Source organism: Cebus imitator, unplaced genomic scaffold (genome assembly GCF_001604975.1).
Source record: "Cebus imitator isolate Cc_AM_T3 unplaced genomic scaffold, Cebus_imitator-1.0 Scaffold87, whole genome shotgun sequence".
NCBI lineage: Eukaryota > Metazoa > Chordata > Mammalia > Primates > Cebidae > Cebus > Cebus imitator.
Window position 1 is genome coordinate 6,849,114 of NW_016107402.1, and position 23,067 is coordinate 6,872,180.

General features: G+C 37.1%; 1 protein-coding gene across 32 annotated transcripts in view; it reads left to right on the forward strand.

Moving 5' to 3' along the window:
• Window positions 1-23,067, forward strand: part of EPB41 (erythrocyte membrane protein band 4.1) — a 220,493-nt gene that overhangs the window by 155,694 nt on the left and 41,732 nt on the right. For 6 of the 32 annotated variants that reach the window (XM_017534791.2, XM_017534786.2, XM_017534785.2 and 3 more), the window contains 6 exons: window positions 1,569-1,777; window positions 6,068-6,124; window positions 6,292-6,333; window positions 7,967-8,029; window positions 12,264-12,440; window positions 15,510-15,560. In XM_017534791.2, the coding sequence (XP_017390280.1) occupies window positions 1,569-1,777; window positions 6,068-6,124; window positions 6,292-6,333; window positions 7,967-8,029; window positions 12,264-12,440; window positions 15,510-15,560 (599 nt within the window). Of the gene's footprint in view, window positions 1-1,568; window positions 1,778-6,067; window positions 6,125-6,291; window positions 6,334-7,966; window positions 8,030-12,263; window positions 12,441-15,509; window positions 15,561-15,941; window positions 18,374-23,067 lie in introns of those variants that run through there. The other 26 variants (XM_037740733.1, XM_017534779.2, XM_017534788.2 and 23 more) reach the window with 25 other exon arrangements.

Below are 23,067 nucleotides of genomic sequence, written 5' to 3' on the forward strand. Positions count from 1 at the left end.
GCCTCCCGAGTAGCTGGGACTACAGGTGCCCGCCACCATGCCTGGCTAATTTTTATATTTTTAGTAAAAGGCGAGATTTGGCCACATTGATAGGCTGGTCTCAAACTCCCGACCTCAGGTGATCCACACACCTCAGCTTCCCAAAGTGCTGGGATTACAGGTATAAGTCACCGCGCCCAGCCAAGATTTCTTTCTTAATATTGTTGTATGAAGTAGTTGCAAATTTTACCTTTTTATCTGTTCAGATTCGTGGAATTCCTGTAACTGATCCTTACAGTTTATAAATCTGAAAATTTCAGGATGAATTATGTTCAGTTATAATCAGTTTAAGAATGCAGGAAAGTATATAATAAAAATTATTGATTTCCATGAAAATTGATTAAAAGTCTGAGTACAAAAGAGGATAATGATATGTTATCAGAAATACTAAATCATGTGGGAAAATACTTTCATTCCTAGATACTGTCAGGTAAGTGAAGTTTTATTACAAAGTGTAAATGTTTTGTATCCCTGAAAGAATGAACATAAAAACCATAAAAAGTATATGAGTGATTGTATTGAAGTAAGCTGTCTAAAACTTAGATACAAAATATTATAAAACAACAATTAGGTCTTTGAAAAGATTGAGCTTTTATCATAAGCCTATGTAGTTTATTATCTTTAAAACAGTCTATACGACTTTTCTCCTAAATTAAAGTTTCTCAACCTTAGTAACTTCAGCCTCTATGCACTAGATGCCAGTACCTCCTTTCTCTCCCCTCCTCAGTTGCAGCAACGAAAAATGTCTCCAGACATTGCCAGATATTCTCTGGGGACAATTTACCCCAGTTGAGAACCACTGCCCTAAATATAGTAAAGAATAAGAGCTGTAATACAAATTGATAAGACTGACAGATAGTAGGACAGAACTCAAAAGATATTTTTGTTCAGGTTTGAGGACTGACAGTCAAAAGATTTTATTTTGATCAAATGATTTACTATTAAAAAGGAAAGCATCTGGTTCAAAGATTCGTCCTTACAAGCATCAGAAAGTAGTCCTGTCTTACCAGAAGGGCTATTTATCAAGTTATTTTGTAATCATTCCAAGGAGGCTTACAGAAGAAACCAGACTTAATTCTTTTTTCCTACAATATATTTTTAGGTTCCTAAAATAACCTAAAAATGAACAGATCTTTATTTTTAAAAGGCCTTGTGGAAGAAAATAGATTTAGTTAACCCTTTTTTTTCCTCTACCATAGACAACATTGTAGGCTTTTGAAACTAAAATTACAAGATAAATGGATTTTCTATTTCTTTTCTTTGATCTTGTCTCCCCTGAATTCTGCATTCATGGAACATGATCATTAACACATTTTAGCCTTTCTGCTGAGGGTACATTTAACTTCCTTGTTTTTATCAGTTCCTTGACAGAGCACTAATGATTTATTTTTTACCTTCTATATGATAGACCACTAAATGTTGTAACGTTCGTATGTATCCTGAGTTCACAATTATTTTGCCTGGTGCGTTTGAAATAATATAGTAGCTCTGGCCTTTACCTTTTCTTCCCTTTTCCCTTTCTCATATAGCAGCAGCTGCCGATTCGGCAGACCGAAGTCCTCGGCCCACTTCTGCACCCGCCATTGCTCAGAGTCAGGTTGCAGAAGGAGGCGTCCCAGGTGCCTCCGCTAAAAAAACAGGGGTACCTAAAGCACAGAAGGAAACAGTGAAGGCTGAAGTGAAAAAGGAAGAAGAGCCACCCGAGCAAGCTGAGCCAGAGCCCACAGAAGCATGGAAGGTATGTCATCAGTCCAAATACCTGGCTAACTCACTTTGTGGTTTAGAGGCCTTAACTTTTGGACCAGGAAGGCTTTCAAAGCAATTGCTTATTCTTGTAGACTCCTAATAAAGTTATTCCTCATTCTTTCTAAATGAAGCTGTCTCCCATGAACCTGTAAAATATTTTCATAGAGCATGTCAATAAGACTGTAAGCTATCTCAGAAGTTACAAGGTGACCCACACCTTGACCCAACTTAGTATTTTTTAATACTGCTGTGAACTTATAAAACACACCAGTATGATTGATCCTCTGCTTTTTAAAATAATTTTTACTCATCTAGAGGGAATCTCCACATTGCTTTTTAAGACTAAGCTCTGCTATTGTGATTAAAATATAATTTTATTTTCTAAGATGGATGTATGCACATTACCAAAGAACAGTTATTACTTAAAGCACATCTATGTGGCTGCTCAAATCTTAAGTAGCCTTACAAAAAGGAGAAGATCCATTATGTAGAAGAGGTTATACTGCTGAGTTGCTTATGATTCTGAGTTAATTGTACCCACAGTCACTGCACTGTGTTGAAAAATCACCAATTTTATTAACAGATTTCCCAGACAGTGACTACACTGACCTTTTATATGTTAAGATTTTTAAACACATTTAAGCAGTGATGGAGTCGAGGTGCTAGCTCAGATTTATTGAAATTAATATAGGTCTTGCTGTTGGCAACAAGAATTATGAGAAGCAGTCTACATAAGAAGAGTTACATTTTTATATGTCTGTTAAGAAATTTTTTTTAAATTTAAAACTGTATAAGATCTTAGTAAGTGTCCTCTCTTTGGCAGATGGATTAACCCTGTTATTTTGGAGCCAGATTAATATCTAGTTTAGAGCAGTAGACAATCTAACTCTGTTTTGATTGTATTTTTTTAAAAAAGAAAAACAAACTGTCAGGCCAGGTGTAATCCTAGCACTTCGGGAGTGTGAGGCAGGTAGATCACTTGAGCCCAGGAATTCAAGACCAGCTTTGGCAAAATGGCAAAACCCCATGTCTACAAAAAATGCAAGAATTAGCTGGGTATGGTGATATGCATCTATAGTCCCAGCTCCTTAGGAGACAGAGACAGAAGGATAACTTGAACCTGAGAGGTTGAGGAGGCTTCAGTGAGCTCAGATTGCACCACCGCACTTTAGCCTGGGTAACAAAATGAGACCCTGTCTCAAATGGTGAAACCCCATTTCTACTAAAAATATAAAAATTAGCTGGGTGTGGTGGCAGGTGCATGTAATCCCAACTACTGGGGTGGCTGAGGCAGAAGAATCGCTCAAACCTAGGAGGCAGAGGTTGCTGTGAGCCAAGATTGCACCACTGTACTCCAGCCTGAGTAACAGAGCAAGACTCTAGCTCAAAAAAATAATAATAAATAAACAAACTGTTAAATATGACATACAGTTTTGCTGTCCATTTGGCACTACCTTGAGTCCAGAGAGAAAAACCGATTGAGTGGTACATGTTTGCATTTTTATTCCTAGCCAGATATTTATGACATTGGTCATAGATTCAGTGTCAACAATGCCTTTTTAATGTTTGATTACCTCCTCAGTTTTTAATGTTAGAATATCTCACCAGGACCTTGTGTCTATCCCTCCATTTGTTATACTAACTAAAAAGTGTTGGATTACTGGAATTGTCAGGGGAATCTTCCTAGTGCCTAAGATTCCTCTGACTTCTGCTAACTTACTTGTTCTCCTTTTTCCCTATAACACAGACATAAATATCTTCAACGGTAGACTCCCTTTGCTCTTGGGAACTTAGCAGAGTGAAGAGATCACTACTTGGTATATGCTTTCCATTTTAAGTGCCAGATAGGGGGTCTTATTGCCAATTAATTCTACATAGATACATGTTTTGAGATACTTGTATTGAAATGAGACTGAATGCCACCTCTGATAACCTATTACTGTAATAATGGTGGCAGAATTAAGGGTGACTCTGAGCTAATTTTGTATGTAGCAGTTAGAAAATAACTATAGTGGCCAGGCATGGTGGCTCACACCACTCCCAGCAATTTGGGAGGCCAAGAGGGGTGGATCATCTGAGGTCAGAAGTTTGAGACCAGCCTGCGTCTCGACAACATGGCAAAACACTGTCTTACTGAAAATGCAAAAATTAGCTGGGCCTGGTGCCAGACACCTGTAATCCCAGCTACTCAGGAGGCTGAGGCAGAGAATCACTTGAACCTGGGAGGTGGAGGTTGCAGTGAGCCGAGATTACATCACTGCACTCCAGTCTGGGTGACAGAGTGAGACTCTGTCTCAAAAAGAAAAGAAAAAAAAAACTGTGACATTTACACGAAGCCGTATTTATTATATAAAGCAATAATAGTGATAAAGTAGCCTTGTATCTGTGTAAATTTTATTATCTGACATTAGTCTGATGCCAGATAGAGATAGCTTTTTGTTGTCACTTTAACGAGATCTATTCTGAAAGTACTGTGGTAGGTACTATCTCCCTCATGTATATCGTTATCTCACTTAATGTTCTATATAGGGTCATAGACAGAACTACTATTGCTACTTGGCCTCAATTCTTAAACTGAAGTAGAGGCTCTCAGTTTTCTGCTATTGGATTGATAAGGATCTGAAGCAAAAAGAAGTAATTATTCATTTGGAGAAGGAATTTAAGCTTTGTAAAATAATTTAACACTATCATTTGCTAAATGTACAATTCTAGAAAGACATTATCTCCATTTTATCTGTAAGAAATTTAAGGTCTGGGGTAAAAAATGTGTTAATGACCACACAGCAAGTATGCTGGGACTCAGCGTAGAAATGACCAAAATCGTTAATTACCCCTGATAATTAAAGTGCGGTAGCAGGATGTGCTTAATACTTGATGTTGTCACAAAGTTTGGTGATCTGTTAGGTTTTTTAGACTAAATTTAGAGAAAATAGCACAATGACATTGTACTCCAAAGTAATGCTGCTTAGTGTGATTAAAAAGAATATCAACACCACAGATTGATCAGGTTCTGTAAAGAACTTAATGATACAAAGTGATTTGGCCTTAGTAAAAACAATTAATTTTTTAATTTAAAATATCCAGTGCTTTGGGCGTTGCTCACTCTAATATGCTCCCTCTTAATAGTATGCTTTTTTAAAAATTAATTACTCCATTTTCTACATATAAAATGACATTACTAAAGGTATTTCAAAGCAAGGCAGGAGACCTTAGCTATTCTCTTTCTATTAATACTAAGGATGAATCTTGCTCTTCTACCAAACACATAGGTTCCAACTCCCTAGAAGAGATTGCAGTGTGTTGAATGTTGCTGCCGAATCCTGCATGTGCTTGTTTATAAACCAGTCCTGGGAGTAATTGCATGTGTTAGTTACAAGTTAAATTGGGTTTATTGTAACGTTTTGTTGTGTAATAAACTGAAGAATGAAATATCTCCTTAAGTATATTGATCAACTAACAAAATCGTTTGTGTTTACCAGTTTGGTGTCATATGTGGTTTATTACATGTGTGCTTTAACTGTAAAGATTTTCTTTTTCCTCCTATCATATATGTCATACATTGAAAACTTCATGTGTAAATTTGCTAATTAATTGTTAAAGTACTTCCAGATCTTTTTTTTTTTTTTGGAATGGAGTCTCGCTGTCACCCAAGCTGGAGTTCAGTAGCACGATCTCAGCACACTGCAATCTCCACCTCCTGGGTTCACGCGGTTCTCCTGCCTCAGCCTCCTGAGTAGCTGGGATTACAGGCGTGTGCCACCATGCCCAGCTAATTTTTGTGTTTTTAGTAGAGACGGAGTTTCACTATGTTGGTCAGGCTGGTCAGAAACTCCTGACCTTGTGATCTGCCCGCCTTGGCCTCCCAGAATGCTGGGATTACAGGTGTGAGCCACCATGCCCAGCCCAGATCATTTTTCAAAGGCAAAACACAAACATGGCTGTTGCATTAAATAGGCCTAAATCATTCTTTTTAGTGGGTACTGTTTTATAAATAAATATAAAAATATATTTTCTTCATCAATAGAATGCTTACCTTAATTTTCTTTTTTGATAATTTGAATATCCATATTACCTTTTTAGCCCTTGAAAAAGTGATGGTAAACACAGATGACTTTTGGGAGTAATATCCTTCCCTGTAGCACCCTCCACAAGACTGCATCATGATGATTACATGTCAGCATATTTTACAAGTAGCTTAAAGATGCAGCTTATTTGGAAACAACACTATTCATAGAAACCTACTAACCTAAAATGTTTTTACTACTTTATTTCTTAAATGTAGGTGGAAAAATCCCACATCGAGGTGACAGTACCCACCTCAAATGGTGACCAAACAGAGGTTTGTGCCAACAGACCACTTATTCCTTTTTCCCTCCACTGCCTCAGTTTTTTTCTTCTCCCTTACTCCCTTCTCCTTAAAAAAAAATTATAAAATGAAGGTTCAAACAAACTTCAATGAGCAACATTTTATCATTTTTCTGTCTTTTTTAAATTATGGCAAAACAGAAGCTTGCAGAAAAAACTGAAGATCTGATAAGAATGAGGAAGGTTAGCCATTTTTCACTTTCATAAAACTACATTGCCATTTTACCCATGCTGACTTACAATGCGTTAAAAAGACAGTGATCCATTCTTTTCATTGATTTCTTTTAATCAGGAGTTGTTAATACTTTCAAATAATGGATATGGGCCAGGCACATTGGCTCATGCCTATAATCCCAGCACTTTGGGAGGCCAAGGCAGGAAGAGCACTTGAGGTCAGGAGTTTGAGACTGGCCTGGACAACATGACGAAACTCCTTCTCTACTAAAAATACAAAAATTAGCCAGGTGTGTTGGTGCACAACTTTAATCTCAGCTGCTTGGGAGGCTGAGGCATGAGAATCACTTGAACCCAGGAGGTAGAGGTTGCAGTGAGCTGAGATCGAGCCACTGTGCTCCAGCCTGAGTAATAGAGGAAGACCCTGTCTCAAAAAAAAAAAAGAAACCCCAAAACAAATAACAGATATGTATATACACATATATTTGCATACACTGAAGAAGGCATAATCCTGTACTGTATATTGAAAAGTTTCATTAAACTTTTCAGTAGCAAAATATCTTTTTAAGCAAAATGAAATAATCAGTGAGAGTCAAACCTATCTTTTATATTTAACATAAGAACTATTTCATAATGACATCATATTCTTGGAATCATTGATAATATTTTATACACATTTATCATAAAATGAAAATCATCATAGCTGGGATTACAGATGGCTCATACTTGTAATCCCAGCACTTTGGGAGGTCGAGGCAAGAGGATCCCTTGAGCCCAGGAGTTCAAGACCAGCCTGGACAAGACTTAGGGAGGCCCCGCCTCTTCCAAAAATAAAAATAAATTAACCGGGCATGGTGATGTGCTCCTGTGGTCCCAGCTACTTGGGAGGCTGAGGCAGGAGGATCACTTGAGTCCAGAAGGTTGAGGCTGCAGTGAGCCACGACTGCACCACTACATTCCAGCGTGGGTGACACAGTAAGACCCTGTGTTAAAAAAAAACACCCACTTTCGCAGCAGCTACCAGTATTATTTATAACTATGGGTTTGACTTCTCTGTGTCTCATTCTTTTCATCTATAGAGTGGGATGAATCAGTTTAAATCAGTTAACTAAATATATTTATTGGCTGATCATGTATAAAATGATCACCTTTCTTATATCTTTCTTATAAAAGGTATTAGAGATTTAGATACTGCAGTGTTGCTAAGTATGAAATATATCCCAAAAGCTAAATAATGTTTTTAAAGCATTTCTTCACTCCATGGTACATAGAATTTCAGCATTTTTTAAAGTCATATGTTTTAGAGATGTAAGTTAGGATCTACCCAACTCAAACAGTTTAATTTCAAAAATGAACATAAAACAGCTTATTACATAAGAAGCCAATGAAGCCAGGAGCACTGTCTATTTAAATAACATCATCACATTCTTTCATCATTCATGAACAAGGTCATCATTTTCTCATGGTAATCATGTCCTCTGTGTGTCCTTGTGATTCTCTGACCATTTCATATTGGCATATGCTGCGCTGTGGACGTTTAATTTTAAATATTTTTTGGTTTGCCAATTTTCAGTTTTTTCCTGCAAGAACAACATTTTAATTTGTTATGCTTTTCTGTTTTTCCCCCCTTTCATTTTCACAGAAAAAAAGAGAAAGACTAGATGGTGAAAACATTTATATCAGACATAGCAATTTAATGTTGGAGGTTTGTATGAACTTGAAGCTTATTTCAGTTGGTTGCCTGGAACCTTCTGCATTCTTTGCTGATCCCCTTTTCTTCATTCTGTGCTGCATTTGGTTTTGCATGCCATTGCATGAAGGAACTTTAGGTTTAAAATGCTTTTGCATGTTGGAGAACATGAAGATATGCAAATAGCTCGCCTTCTGATTCTTTTTAGTTTCCATCTATCATACTTAACCTGGTAAAATATATGATTGGGACTACCCTATCTCTCATGGTTCCATTGTTTTATCCACCTTTAGAAAATTCTATATCATTGCTATAAGTTCCTTTAATTTTTCAAGAGTATAAGCTTGCATCTGTCCCAAATGCAAATTTACACTATTCTTTCATTTTCTGAACTAAGATAGTGTGAAAAAGTAGGGAATTTGGAATGGACTTAAAATATTGAAGATAGTAGGAAAATGACAGAAGAACTGTGGGGGAAGAAAAGCAAAATATAAGAAGGAAAGAAGGAAGCCTAGCATTTACTGAGTAGTTACTATAAGATAGCTTAATCATAAAAACGGGCCTGTGAGTCTGAGATTGTTTTAAAGATGGAAAATCGGGCTGGGCACGGTGGCTCACGCCTGTAATCCCAGCACTTTGGGAGGCCGAGATGGGTGGAACACTTGAGGTCAGAAGTTCAAGACCAGCCTGGCCAACATGGTGAAACTCCGTCTCTTTAAAAAAAAAAAAGAAAAAAAGATGAGAAAATTGAAGCTCAAATTAAGTAATTTCCCTATGGTCACAGAACTGATAAAGCCAAGATGTAAGTTAGGATCTATCCAACTCTATTAAACTACACTATTTTCCACTCAGAAATAGCAACGTGCTGTCTGCTGTAGGAGTTGTAAGATTATTTTCCGACATGGCATCTCAGCCTTCCAGGCTCCTCCCATCTCAATCTCCTGAGTAGCTGGGACTATGGGTGCATACCACAATGCCCAGCTAATTTTTACATTTCTGATAGAGACAGGATCTCAGTATGTTGCCCAGGCTGGTCTTGAACTCCTGGACTCAAGTGATCCTGCTGCTTCGGCCTCCCAAAGTGCTGAGATTACAGGCTTGAGCCAGTGGACCCAGCCTAAACTTTAAAAACCAGATCTCTGGCTTAATATACAGCCTCTAATAATTATTTAAACCTCATCTTATCCTTTGTCAATATCTGTGTTTTGAGTACCTGTTATGTATCAAGTACTTTTCAGGAAAATTATGCCCAGCCTTTATTAAACATTTATTGCATGGTGGGTGCAATACCAAATGCTTCACATGTATTTGTCTTGTTTAACATGAAGTTTTCCAAGGCTGGACTGTCAGATATTTCAAACTTGGCAACTAGATCTCTTTGTTTTAGCCCATATCTTAAACTAGACCTGAGTAGTTCCATCTTCAGAGACCAGGAAGAATAGTGAATGTTGGTTGATTTCCTGTATTTGGCAATGTAACATCTTGAAATTCTAAACATCCATATTTCTTGACTAGTTCATCTTCAGTACTTCCTCTTAACTGGAACCTGCAGTACCAATCATATATTTGTCGTTTGTTCCATGAGGTGTGTTCTGGCTTCTGAGAGTCACAAAGTCCCTGCGTGTGGTGTGTTTTTCCCTCAGCATTTCATTGACAGCCATGAGAGGGGATTTCTAAATAAGTGTGTTTGAAAATTAAAACTACTAACTGCCTTTTGAGAACATTTTATATTTAATGAAGTGTTTGGTTGCTGCTAAAATTATGAAATGACAGGCATCAAAAAGTGTCTAACCTGAACACAGCCAAAGTAATTTGACCATCATTCTTTAGTTATTATAAAGTTTTTTCCCCTTCTAAAGAAGTTCTCTCAAGTTATCTGTCACCCTAGCAGGTTTTTTTTTCCTAAGCATCTCTCCTCCCCCTTCTTCTACCCCGCCCCCACTAATGCTTTGTTCTGGCACAAATAAGGTCGAGTTCATTTTTAGAGCTACCGCCTCCTCCTCCATCTCCCAGAGAGAACCTGTAGCAAGTTGTCTATGACAAATTCTATTTGGAACAGGTCCCTTTGAGATCTTAATTTTACTCTGTGCCCCCACAGGTTTCTAACAAAACCAGCTAAGAAGGATGGAGAAAGCTCCCTCAGAAGCTACTGGTTTTACCAGAACATTTATTTTCTCAGGTTCCAAGCCAATCCAAAGCTAGGCAAGAAGAGTAGCAAATCACAAGTTAAAAGGTTAACTCAGAGAGATATTGTTTTACATAGCATCTCTTGCTCATTTTTGTTTTGCTCCATTCACACTTTTAACCCTCCCAAATGTATTAAGTTGTTCTTGGCCCAAACAGATTTAATTTCCAGTGAGGAGCTGGGTCACGGGACCTTACATGCCGAGTGCGTCTGGTTGCTCAGTCCAACACTGAGTCTTTGAATGGGCTTGCTCATGCTTTTCTTTAGTTAGTAGACATGCTTGCTTTCTTTCAGCTAGAACAAAAGTGCAAACTGTTGTTTCCCCTGCAGTGAAGTCCATATTCATAAATATACTCACATTTCATCTCAGCAAGCAAAACACTCTTCTAGGGTAGCTACAGGATCACCCTTCTGGAGTTAGCTTTCTGTTTGATCTCAAAGCAGGTATACATGGTTCAGTCTTGCAAAAATAAAAAGAATAGACTAGTTAATGAATTTTCTGAATGAATATCTCCAGAATCAAAATCATCTCACTGATTATTGTTCTTATGCTGTTTTCCCTTTGACATTGCTTTTGAAAAAGTTTTATTTAGTTAAAATCTATATTACCCTCAGAAAAGAACTTATAAACAAATTTTGATTTAAATGAATTCTAATTTTTTTTTCTGAATCCTAACCACTAAACTACCAGGGAGAATTCTAATTTTTTACTCCAATACAGCTGTTTCCTACAGAGCCAAAAAAGAAAGACTAATCCCACAATTCACCTAGCATATTAGGAGATGTATTTAGCATTATGCTTTTCTTGGTTACAGAGCTGCCTTGATGTATAATAAACACAGAATTTTTTACAGTCATCAAGTGATGGGCTCCCACATGTTTTGATCTCAAGCATAGATCTTTTAAGGTTTTTTGAAGTGTTGTTGGACAAAGAACATTTGAGTTTTTGTCTTCAAGTTATATTTACCAGACTATTTTTGGCCAAGTCCCCTTTTGAAAGTTGTTATATGTCTCCTTTTACGTAAACCTGAATATTATTTCTAGCTCATGCTTTATTAACCTAAACTTTGTTCATGTCTCCCTGGAATGTCCCTTTAATAGCTTGCTTGAAACTCAGGTTGCCCAGTATTCAAATTTGCTAGAATATACACCTACTATATACCCATAAAAATTTTAAAAAAAATTTTTAATCTGCTGGAATAGTTGAATTATTTCAAATTGTCAAGGAGATATCTTAGGTATTTTGTGAACTCTTATTAACTCACTCCTAATCCTTTGAAGGTTATTGCAAGAAGTCCCTGTTTTGAATTGTACTAAGGAATGAAGTGAAGCTGTTAGAAGCTAGAAAGCCTAACACTTTTAGTTTATGTGCATATTATTGATAAAGAAAAAAGGCATTGTATTATGTACCTCTGAGTGATTTTTCAGAGATAGTAACAGTCTGCTCTGGAGTCTTTAGGAATTTCAGTAATACATTCTTACATCAAAAAAGGGCTATTCTTGTTCCTCAAAAAGCAAAAACAACTACCTAGTAATAGAGAAGTAAAACCATTTCTAGGTATAAATAGAAGGGTACTTGTTTGCCACTCAACAAGACAAGATAGCCAATGGTGGAAGTCATATGTTTCACCATGCCTTCATTAAACAGTTTGTCTATTGCTATCTCCATCCTGCTGAGCTGAGTCTAAAATAATTTATCAAGGTGAGTTTAATTGAGTAGTGGAAGTACCTTCTTGGGATGAGGAGTTAGAAATCTGGTGCTGTGTCATAATGGGAAGAAGAATCATAAATTAATGCGTGAGCTCTTTATGGGTTATATAACTGCTAACAGCTATGGAGTTGTGATACTTCACAGCTTCCAAGAAAAGCACTTTATTTAAAGAAAAAAAAGACAAGCAAATATACCATGTTGTATATTTATAATTTGAATGCAGTTTATGATTAGTAACATCTGCCCTGGATGTGGTATGTTTTCTACCAGTGCCCAGTCTCTGATGGATTGCCCTTGGTGTATTTCTTGTCTTGATTATGCGTTGTTTTGCATCTTTGTCCTTTCAACTGTAGGATTTAGACAAGAGTCAAGAGGAGATCAAAAAACACCATGCCAGCATCAGTGAGCTGAAAAAGAACTTCATGGAGTCTGTACCAGAACCACGGCCTAGTGAATGGGATAAACGCTTATCCACTCACTCCCCCTTCCGAACTCTTAACATCAATGGACAAATCCCCACAGGAGAAGGAGTGAGTACTTTGTCTACATGACCATTTGTGAAAATGGAGAGAATAAATGTTTTTATGTATTAATATTCTGTATCTGAGAGAAAGCTTCAGAGCTGAAATTTAGATTTGGTGCCTCACTAAATTAATTGCTGCTTTCAGGCATTTGCAATCAAATATTTATTTATTTTTTTAAGTCATGTAGGCTACCCAGTCCAACTATAGGAACCATTTGGAGCCATGATTTGCCTCTAAGAACTATCTCTGCAGCTACATGCTTCTGGCTACTATATGTTTATAAATTGACCATAAGCCAGTAGAAGTTTGTTTGTATTCAAACTGCTTTCAGGGACTAGAAAGTTTACTAAATTTAGGAAGGTCAAAATAGAAAAGAGACTAGTCATTTTAAAAAGCTTTATTTGAACATTTGCACAACTTAGAAATATCTAGGGCTGGGCAGGGTTGCTCACGCCTGTAATCCTAGCATTTTAGGAGGCCAAGGAGGATGATCACAAGATCAGAGGTTCGAGACGAGCCTGGTAATCATGGTGAAACCCCATCTCTACCAAAAATACAAAAAATTAGCTGGGTGTAGTGGCGGGCACCTATAATCTCAGCTACTCAGGAGGCTGAGGCTGGAGGATTGCTTGAATCTGGGAGGCAGAGGTTGCAGTTAGCCGAGATTGCACCACTACACTCCAGCCCTGGAGACAGAATAAGACTCCGCCTAAAAAAGAAAGAAAGAAAGAAATATCTGGAATGGTTGCCCACAATTATATAGTAAACCAAGGAGACCCCTAAGCAAGAGAATTCAGAACTTCAAATAGTAATGATTGTATTTCAATTTTAGAAAAACTATTTATTGGTGGGTGCGGTGGCTCATGCTTGTAATCCCAGCACTTTGGGAGGCCAAGACAGGCGGATCACTTGAGTCCAGGAGTTTAAGACTTACCTGGGCAACATGACAAAACCCCATCTCTACAAAAATACAAAAATTAGTCAGGTATTGTGATGTGCACCTTTGTAGTCCAGCTACTCGGGGCTGAAGCAGGAGGATTGCTTAAGCCCAGGAGATCAAGGCTGCAGTGAGCCATGATTACACCACTACACTCCAGCCTGGGTGACAGGGTGAGAACCTGTCTCAAAAAAGAAAAAGAGAAAAGAAAAGAAAAACTATTTTATCTTTATGAGTAGCATTAAACTTTTAATACAGTGTTTTGTAAGATAGTCACAATTAGAGGAGGCCAGAGATACCTTTCAGGGGCTGTTCTTTTTCTGTTATTGTTGTCATTACCTATTTTAGAAATCCTACATCTGAATAAATAACTGAATTATTCAGTTATTTATTCAGATGTAGGATTTCTAAAATAGGTAATAATTCATTTATTCAGATGTAGGATTTCTAAAATTTATTTAGATGTAGGATTTCTGAAATAGGTAATGACAACAATAACAAATTTGTTTTCATCTATTAAATAGGTATTTTCATCTATTAAACATTTAATGAAAATATCTTGAAAGTTACCATGAACATACACCCCAAAAATTTTTATCTTTAGTCAGTACAAGTGAAATATTTATATAGTCACAATGACTCAATTAGTGATTATAATAATTTAAAAATTATGTGCTTGTTTCCCCCCCAAAATAATAGCAATTCTAGTTAAAAGGGGTAAAATGATGTCTTAATAATTTTAAAACTTTTTTTTTATTTTCAGAATTTATGGTAAACTATCCAAATTATTATTTAGTTTCTGGAACTGGAGAAGGTGATGAAAGTTGGTTCACAGACTGGGGTGGTGGCTTGTGCCTGTAATCCTAGCACTTTGGGAGACTGAGGTGGGTGGGTCACCTGAGGTCAGTAGTTTGAGACCAGCCTGGCCAACGTGGTAAAACCCCATCTCTACTAAAAATACAAAAAGATTAGCTGGGTGTGGTGGTGGGCGCCTATAATCGCAGCTACTCGGTAGGCTGAAGCAGGAAAATAGCTTGAACCCAGGAGGCAGAGATTGCAGTGGGCCAAGATTGTGCCACTGCAGTCCAGCCTGGACAACAGAGTGAGACTCTGTCTTGTTTAAAAAAAAAAAAAGAAAAAAAAGTCGGTTCACAAAGGGTACTTTTTGTATTTTTCAAAGCGTGACTAAAATTGGCTAACAATTCTCCAGAGTTGAACCAGTTTCACAAATAAGGCTAGAGAGTACCTGAGTGATGGGCAGCTAAATAGAATTACCAGGGATGATAGGACGCTATTGTTTCCTAATCTCTGTCCTCTCCCTGTTTTCTGATATAAATGGATATTAGTTTTGTGTTCTAAATCTAGAGCATATATCCTGAACTGAGACAATAACTCTGCTTTCTGGGCAAGACCACTTTTTTCAGTGTCAGTCAGATATTTAATTTTGATACATCCCTAGTAATAAGAGTCATAAAGGGTCTAGTAGTTCTAGTTGTGGCTTGAACAATTCTGAACAAGTCATTTATCATATTGGACCTCAGTTTATAGAGTAGATGACCTTTAAGGTCCCTGTTAACTCTAAAATTCTGTTAAGTCTGTGACTCCATGAGAAAATTCCTTGTTGCTATTTCACCTGGTTAACCCTATCTGTAAACTATGACTGCATATTTTCTAGAAGTTTTCTTTTTGACTCTGTGCAAGTAATAAAAGATGTTCAACTACTTTGAAAAAGTGACTTGGTACTCTCTTGGATGAGGTTGGGTAAATTTGAATTGGTCTCCATTTCCAGAAAATATCTTATGTCTTTTAATAGAAACCTTTCAGAAATCATCTCGGGGCTGGTTTTGGGAATGGTGATGTCATTCTGTGTTCTTTAAAGAAATGACTTTTTATAAACTAAACTAGATCCATGGGAGTGCTTGAACAATTTTAGCTGTATACTAACTGAATAATGTAATAAATAAGCACTGTACTATGGTGACCTTTAATATTGGATAATTCTACTTTCTAGCATATCTTACTTTTTTCTTAACAATTGAAATAATATTTCTGTTCTCTGGGGATACCTCTTCCACCTTTGACAGCATTGTTGTTGCATTGCAAGGCAACTGAATTTTATATAATTTGTGTATGACCAGGTGAAGAAAACTTCTATCCTTCCCTCGGAAAGAAAGGTTGGTGGGCCAGAGGTAAAGCTGCTGTTATGACTTGTGCTTCTCAATCAGAATTTGCTCTTGTCATGGCACTAAGCAGATAATCCCTCCAGAACTGAACAACAGCTGCTGAATACTTTTTTTCTTTTGGCTATACTAGTAAATTCACACCCACAGCCTTTTGGCCTAACACTTAACACTTCCACTGCTGCAGCTTTTGCAGCTTTCCAATTGCTTATTTCGGCGCATGGCTGGTTGAAAAGCTGCATGAAGATATAAATATGTATTCAGAGAGAAAATGAATTTAATTATACCCTATTCTTTTTATGTTGTCTTTCTTCTCCACCTTTATTTTCTTTCAAAAATCATTGTAATTTTGCATCTTTTCTTTTCCTTTGTTTCTTTTTTGCTGACCAGTCCCCTGGCTACTTTCTCCCTGATACATATCACTTAGGGGTGTGCAAAGAACCGGTGTTGAACTTCCAAACTGATCAGAGAAGGCTAACTCAACTGAGAGAACTTAGAGCCAAGTTTTTCCTTTCATAGATAACATCTGCCTTGACTATGGATAGCAGAGTACAGAAATTGCAGGAGGAAGAAAAGCTTCTCAATTGGACAATTGTGGGGGGGGGGGCTTTCCTTAAAAGTATCATTATTATTTATTTGTTTTGGTGAACCTTGGAGGCACATTATAAACTTTTATACCTTGTTTTTCTTTTGCAGTCTTTAAAAATGTGTAAGATTAAGATTTTTATTTCTTGAGCAAAAACTAATTACTATACTGAATGAACTGTTGCCATTTTTAAAGCCTACGAAGAGATATGAGGATTACTTTTTATATTCTGCCATTCTATTTGTAATAAAAGTAACTTTTATGATGGCAAGAAGAATGCTTCATTATTGGCATTGCCTGATTAGTGATTGGCAGCACCAAGGTAATAGAAAATGACCTAAAATTAATATGTGAATATCCTCAAAGGAAGAATAAATAATATAACTAGGGGAAAACCAGTGATTCCTTGAACTTTCAGTTCTAATGTTCATTCACTCATAAAGGTATCTATTGAGCACCCTACTATGTCTCAGAAACTTTGCCAAGATAAATTGCCAAAATAAAGTAAAGCTAAAGTAGTGTCTAGATCTTTCCAAATCCTTTGCACATCCCCAAGTATCATTTTTGAGCATTTTCCATCTGTCATTTTGTTCATCTTATTCTGTCTTTCTTGATCTTCTACCGTGAAAGCAGACACAGGAACGTGCTCTGTTAGTACAGGATGAAGAGAAAATTAAAAGGCAAGAAAGATCCACTGAAAGCGCCTTGCCCCAGCAAGAAAATGAAGAAGTTCTTCCCAAGGTTTCTATTCCAATCCCTGAGGATCACAAGTCTCTCAAAAAGTGCCACCTCTACTTTAGTACTTTTCCATCTCCTCGTATTCCTTTCATGATGTCTTTTCTTGTGGTCCTTGCATTGGCTATTTGGTGGTTGGTCTTTCTGTGATCAGAAAACAGGGTGCTCATCTGAAATGTCAAGACCACTGATTGAACGTTTGTCCTTGGCTTCAACTGTGTTATTGCTGTATGATGCCCTCTGATCTTGATAGTTCACTGTCCTAGGGGAGCTCTTGTGATCATTTTTCCGTCAAATGTTACACTTTGTAGAGTATGTATTATGGGGTACAAAGGAGTAGCAATGGACTGCCGAAAGCCAGCTTTTCTGCACTGAAGTTTAATAAGTTTAAACAAATCAGAATTAAGCATATGGCAGGTTGGTAATCTTCCCAAAAGCTTTAACTCTTTTATCTTGCACGTTTACTGTTTACTATTATTATGTCCTTCTATCCAATGTCTCACACAAACCAAGATACTCTCTAGATATATTTGATGGAATATTTTCCTAATCCTCTATAGTAATTTGTTTGGCATGGGCTTCATAGTTTAAGAAAAAATTTCAACTTGCTAACCTTTCAGAAGCCTTAAAATGATAACGTTTTAATCTACAAATCCATAACCACTCCTTTTCTTAGGATATCAAACCAGTATATACAAAAGTCTTTTCTGGAAAAGGGCTTTTGACTTCTGTGGCCTTTTTATGAGTATTCTGAGCTGTACAGGGACAGCCAACTTTATCCTGCCTGATATATAGAGCAGATCTTCAAAGATTACATGCCATCTTTTCACACGTAGAGTGTTGGTATGGTTTAAGGAAAATGGTGCTGGTGCCCCTTAGCCTCCAGGCAGGACTGAAATTCTCAGACTACTCTACCTATCTTTAAAAGTCCTGGAATACAGATTTACTCAAGATCTGTACATAAATTCTTCTCTGAATTAAGATACTGTGTTACTTCTTTGTGGCTTTACTAGTTATATAACTAGCAGCAGTATTTAGCTATTGCTAAGCTTAAAATATATATTGATATACTTTGTTTTCCTGATATACTTCAGACCTGTTTGTTCTTGCACTTGTGTTGAAATCAGTTGTTTTTAATCAATGGCTTTGTGATCTAAAGTTCTGTTGTGACAAGTATGTGTCCTCTGTTTGCATGTTGACTTATAAGATTTAACCGAAGTAAATGTGAGCACTTTCTCTCTTCAGGACACAATTCACATGCCTAACCTGTTATTTTTTTACCTCGATATTGATGAAACTTTGCATGTAGCTTGATTTTTATGGCACTTGAATGTACCAATATGGATGATTTGATTAATGTCTCAAATATTTGTTTTGAAATCTGAGTTTATAGGGTTATCAAACTAAGATTATTATACTTTATTTTACTTCTCAATGCTCTTCAGTTGATGAAACTTCTCAACAAGACTTTTTGTTTTTGAGACGATGGCCTCTTAGAGCATAAAAGGAACAGTAAAGACAAGAATCTTTTGTCCTTCAACATCCACCAGTATTGTTCTCTTATCTCTGGAGACATGTAGAAATAATTATCTGGTATTTCCTGAAAACTGCTACTCTCATTATAGTCTTTCCCAAGAAATGTAAAAAGAAGCAAGGACCAGGTTTAAATTTAAAAGTTGTGTATATATATATATATATATATATCTTTTATGTCACAGGCTATGTCTATTTATAGTATACATTTTGTAAATAAGCATATTTATTGATTCATTCATAATAAGAGAGACCTGAAATATTACAAAACTGTTCTCTACCACAGAAAGTAATAATCATAAGTACTCTCTAGGAAATAAAGATACAAGAGCTTTCCTTAATGAAATAACAAATGGAACTATAGAATTGGTTAGATTATTTTAAATCTTTTTTTAAGGAATTAAAAGGAAATAATCAGAATTTTATACTTTTATAACTGTTTCAGATTATAATTCCTGAATTTCCAATTTTCATCTTTATGCACAGCTTTTTATTAATTATTATTGTAAACTTCACCCTGAATTTTGTTTCTCTTTGTATTGGAGTTATTCCAAATCCATTAAAAGTCTAAGTTAATGATACTTTTTAGTTTTCTGAAATGCAGCAAGAGTCCTTGGAGATTTTTATTGACAAAGGAGAGGCCATTTCTTCTATCAATAAGTAAAAATGATTAAGAGGAGAATGGCCAAGCCCTTGTATTGGACAAAGCTGACCAATGCAGGATCAAAAGATACCCATCACAGTTATCAGAGGAAAAATATTGAGCATTCCAGCTTTGTATTACCTAAAGGTAATGTTGCCAATATTTGCAATATAAAGTGTAAATAGGCTGGGTGTGGTAGCTCATACCTGTAATCCTAGCACTTTGGGAGGCTTAAGCGGGTGGATCACCTGAGGTCAGGTGTTCGAGACCAGCCTGGGCAACATGGTGAAACCCCATCTCTACTAAAAATACGAAAATTAGCTGGGCATGGTTGTGCACACCTGTAATCCCAGCTATTTGGGAGGCTGAGGGAGGAGGATCACTTGAACCTGGGAGGCAGAGGTTACAGTGAGCTGAGATCACGCCACTGTACTCCAGCCTGGGTGACAGAGTGAGATTTCATCTTTTTTTTTTTTTTTTTTAAAGCCTAAATAGTCTTGGTTTCCTTCCTTCATTTTCAGTACCAGAGACAGATCCTAATAGATACTGGCGTTACCTGTTACCCTGATTCAGCTTCTTAATGGCAAGTTGATAAATAAAAAATAATTTGGACTAAAGATATCAATACAGATCTATCATAATATTTTGGATTTTTGCCTTGGCTTTGTCATTATTCATTTCTAGGGTGAGTCTGAGAGGTTCACTTAACTACTTGGCACCCAGATTTCCACCTACTAACGTGGAGCCAAACCTACCTCATGAGAATGAAGATGTAATAAGTTCCAGGAACCAGAGACCCTGGTTGTCATTCAATTCTTGGTCTTTGGGGAGCTGGGAAGATGAAAATTTAAAAACACACAAACATACATTATCTTCTTTTTATTTTGAAAGTAAGTAAATAGCTGTGTTTATTTCCATCTACTCTTTATTGATATTTGACCAATGACTTTACTAAGATGTCTTTCCAAATTTATCCTTCTCTTAATAAATTCATCTTATCCAAATGGCATTATTAGAGTGGATCATACTTGAAAATAAACCAAGCATCTGTATTTTGGGCCTATCTTTCAGCCATTTTCTTTTATGCTAACACTTGGAATATGAAGGAAATATTTTGCATGGGTCAAATTTTCTACTTATTTACATCTTCATTAAAAGTTTTGAAGAGAAAAATACTGACTCTGTTGATTAAGATTAGACTGGGGCCAAGCACAGTGGCTCACACCAGTAATCCCAGCACTTTGGGAGGCCAAGGTGGGCGGATCACAAGGTTAGGAATTCAAGACCAGACTGGCCAATATGGTGAAACCCCATCTCTACTAAAAAATACAAAAATTAGCTGGGCATGGTGACTCATGCCTGTAATCCCAGCTACTTGGGAGGCGGAGGTAGGAGAATTGCTTGAACCGGGACCCAGGTGGTGGAGGTTGCAGTGAGCTGAGATCGCGCCACTGCATTCCAGCCTGGGCTACAGAGCAAGACTCCACCTCAAAAAAAAAAAAAAAAAAAAAAAAAAAAATTAGACTGGATATTATACATGGAATAGATTTCCAGTCAGCATCCTAGAACCTAGTACATTTCTATTAAATATTATTGTAAATTTTACTCTGAAATTTATTTGGATATATGCCAATTCACTTTCTCCTACTTTCCTAGGTTCATTCTGTAATACTTCTTATAAATAAGCCTGTAATATTTCCTATAGATAAACATATAAGGACACTTGAGGCATTAGAGAATTAATTTAATTAATTTTAAGAAGGTATTATGGAGCAAAACTTACACTTGTACTTTACCCAGTGGTCATGTATTTACCAAAGGAAAACAGAAAGGGCAACATTAATATGAGACATGGTCTCATTGTTGCTTTTTTTTTTTTTCCCAAGGGTTTTGAATATAGTAAAGACATATTAAACTTTTCGACAGGGTTGCCTTCTCTTATATTCCTCTTCACAGAAATTATAAAATCTCAAACTGTAGCATTCTCTACAGCTTTGAAAAAGACTATTATATTGTTTTTATTATACATAGAAACTTCACTTTTTTTCATATACTCAGATTAAACTTGTTTGTAATGTTGATATGTTGGTACTAAAAACTGAGACAACTCCTTATTCTTATTCTGTTTTGTGTGGCGTGTGGGATTACCGTATCTGCTTCCTCTATACTTTGGTGGATAGTATTAATAGACCACTCTCATTTCTGTTGTTGTTACTCCCCATGACTTAATGTCTCCTTTTACTGCAGCAGAATATGACATATTGGTGCAGACCTATGTAAGTGTACCTGAAATGGTTAAGAAGGTATAGCGTTAGAATTAGAAAACCATATAAAGTTAGGCTAGAGGAAGAGCAGTGGCTATGATCAATAATTATAAATTCATGGAGGATTCCATTTGGTAAACAAAATTCCTATCATCCTAGAACTTGAAAGACGAAGATAAAGTAGTTTATTCCCACAGATTGGAAATGCAGGCTAAGAGCTAAATAACTTTAATAATATTCTAACTAAATGTATAGATAACATTATGGAGAAAATACACTTTAGGAATTTTTTAATCTTTTGTGATTGAAATCCTAGGCCGGGTGTAGCTCACACCTGTAATCCCAGCATTTTGGGAGGCCAAGGCGGGCAGATCACATGAGGTCAGGAGTTTGAGACCAGCATGGCTAACATGGTAAAACTCCATCTCTACTAAAAATATGAAAAAAAATTAGCCGGGAGTGATGGGATGCACCTGTAATCCCAGCTACTCAGGAGGCTGAGGCAGGAGAATCACTTGAACCTGGGAGGCGGAGGTTGCAGTGAGCCGAGATTGCACCATTGCACTCCAGCCTGGGCGACATGGCAAGATTCCATCTCAGAAAAGCCGGGCGTGGTGTCAGGCATCTGTAATCCCAACTACTCGGGAGGCTGAGCTGGGAGAATCACTTGTACCCAGGAGGTGGAGGTTGTAGTGAGCTGAGATGGCGCCACCGCACTCCAGCCTAGAAGACAGAGCAAGACTTTGTCTAAAAAAAAAAAAGAAAGAAATCCGAGAAGGCAGCAGTGTCTTCCCCTTTAACATAGTCAGAATCCTGTTTTGGATAAATAATAGAATAAATCTGAGATTTGAAAGACTAAAACGTAGGGGAAAACAGTGTTCCAACTATCTTTTTTTGTCTCAAAATCAACAAAGGCAGGTGAGCCTCTCGTTTTCTTATCTACCACCTCTTTAAAGAAAAGTCTTCATATTTGTAAGATCCCATCTCAGTAAAACACATATAAAAAGATTTAAGGGGATAACATGGCCACCAGTCATTTTATTCATTCATTTTATTCGTCACCCACCAGCAAAGCACTCTATTATATTTTACAAGGATGCAAAGAGTCAGCATTATCCAAATTCTAGGGATTGATTAGGATCCTAATTCAACTCCTCTCTCTTCTGGTGCTTGACTCTTCTCTACAATATCATTTAGAGATTTGGAGGCCAGTCTTGCAGTCTTGTTGTTAATACATCTCTTTTACTTGTGCCTTTCTCCTCAAAACTGTTAGATTCTCAAAGGTAAGAGGCTCTTTAGACCAGGCACGGTGGCTCATTCCTGTGGTCCCAGCTACTGAGGAAGTTGAGGCAGGACGATTGCTTAAGCCAGAAACTCAAGGCTGCAGTGAGTCATGATCACACCACTGCTCTCCAGCCCGGGTGACACAGCGTGACCGTGTTTCTAAAAAGTTTAAAATAGACTGGGCGTGGTGGCTAATGCCTGTAATCCCAGCACTTTGGGAGGCTGAGGCAGGTGGATCAGGAGGTCAAGTGACCAAAACCATTCTGCTCAACATGGTGAAACCTCATCTGTACTAAAAATACAAAAATTAGCTGGGCATGGTGGTGCGCGCCTGTAGTCCCAACTACTCAGGAGGCTGAGGTACAACAAGAATTGCTTAAGCCGGGCATGGTGACTCAAGCCTGTAATCCCAGCACTTTGGGAGGCCGAGGCGGGTGGATCACGAGGTCAAGAGATCAAGACCATCCTGGT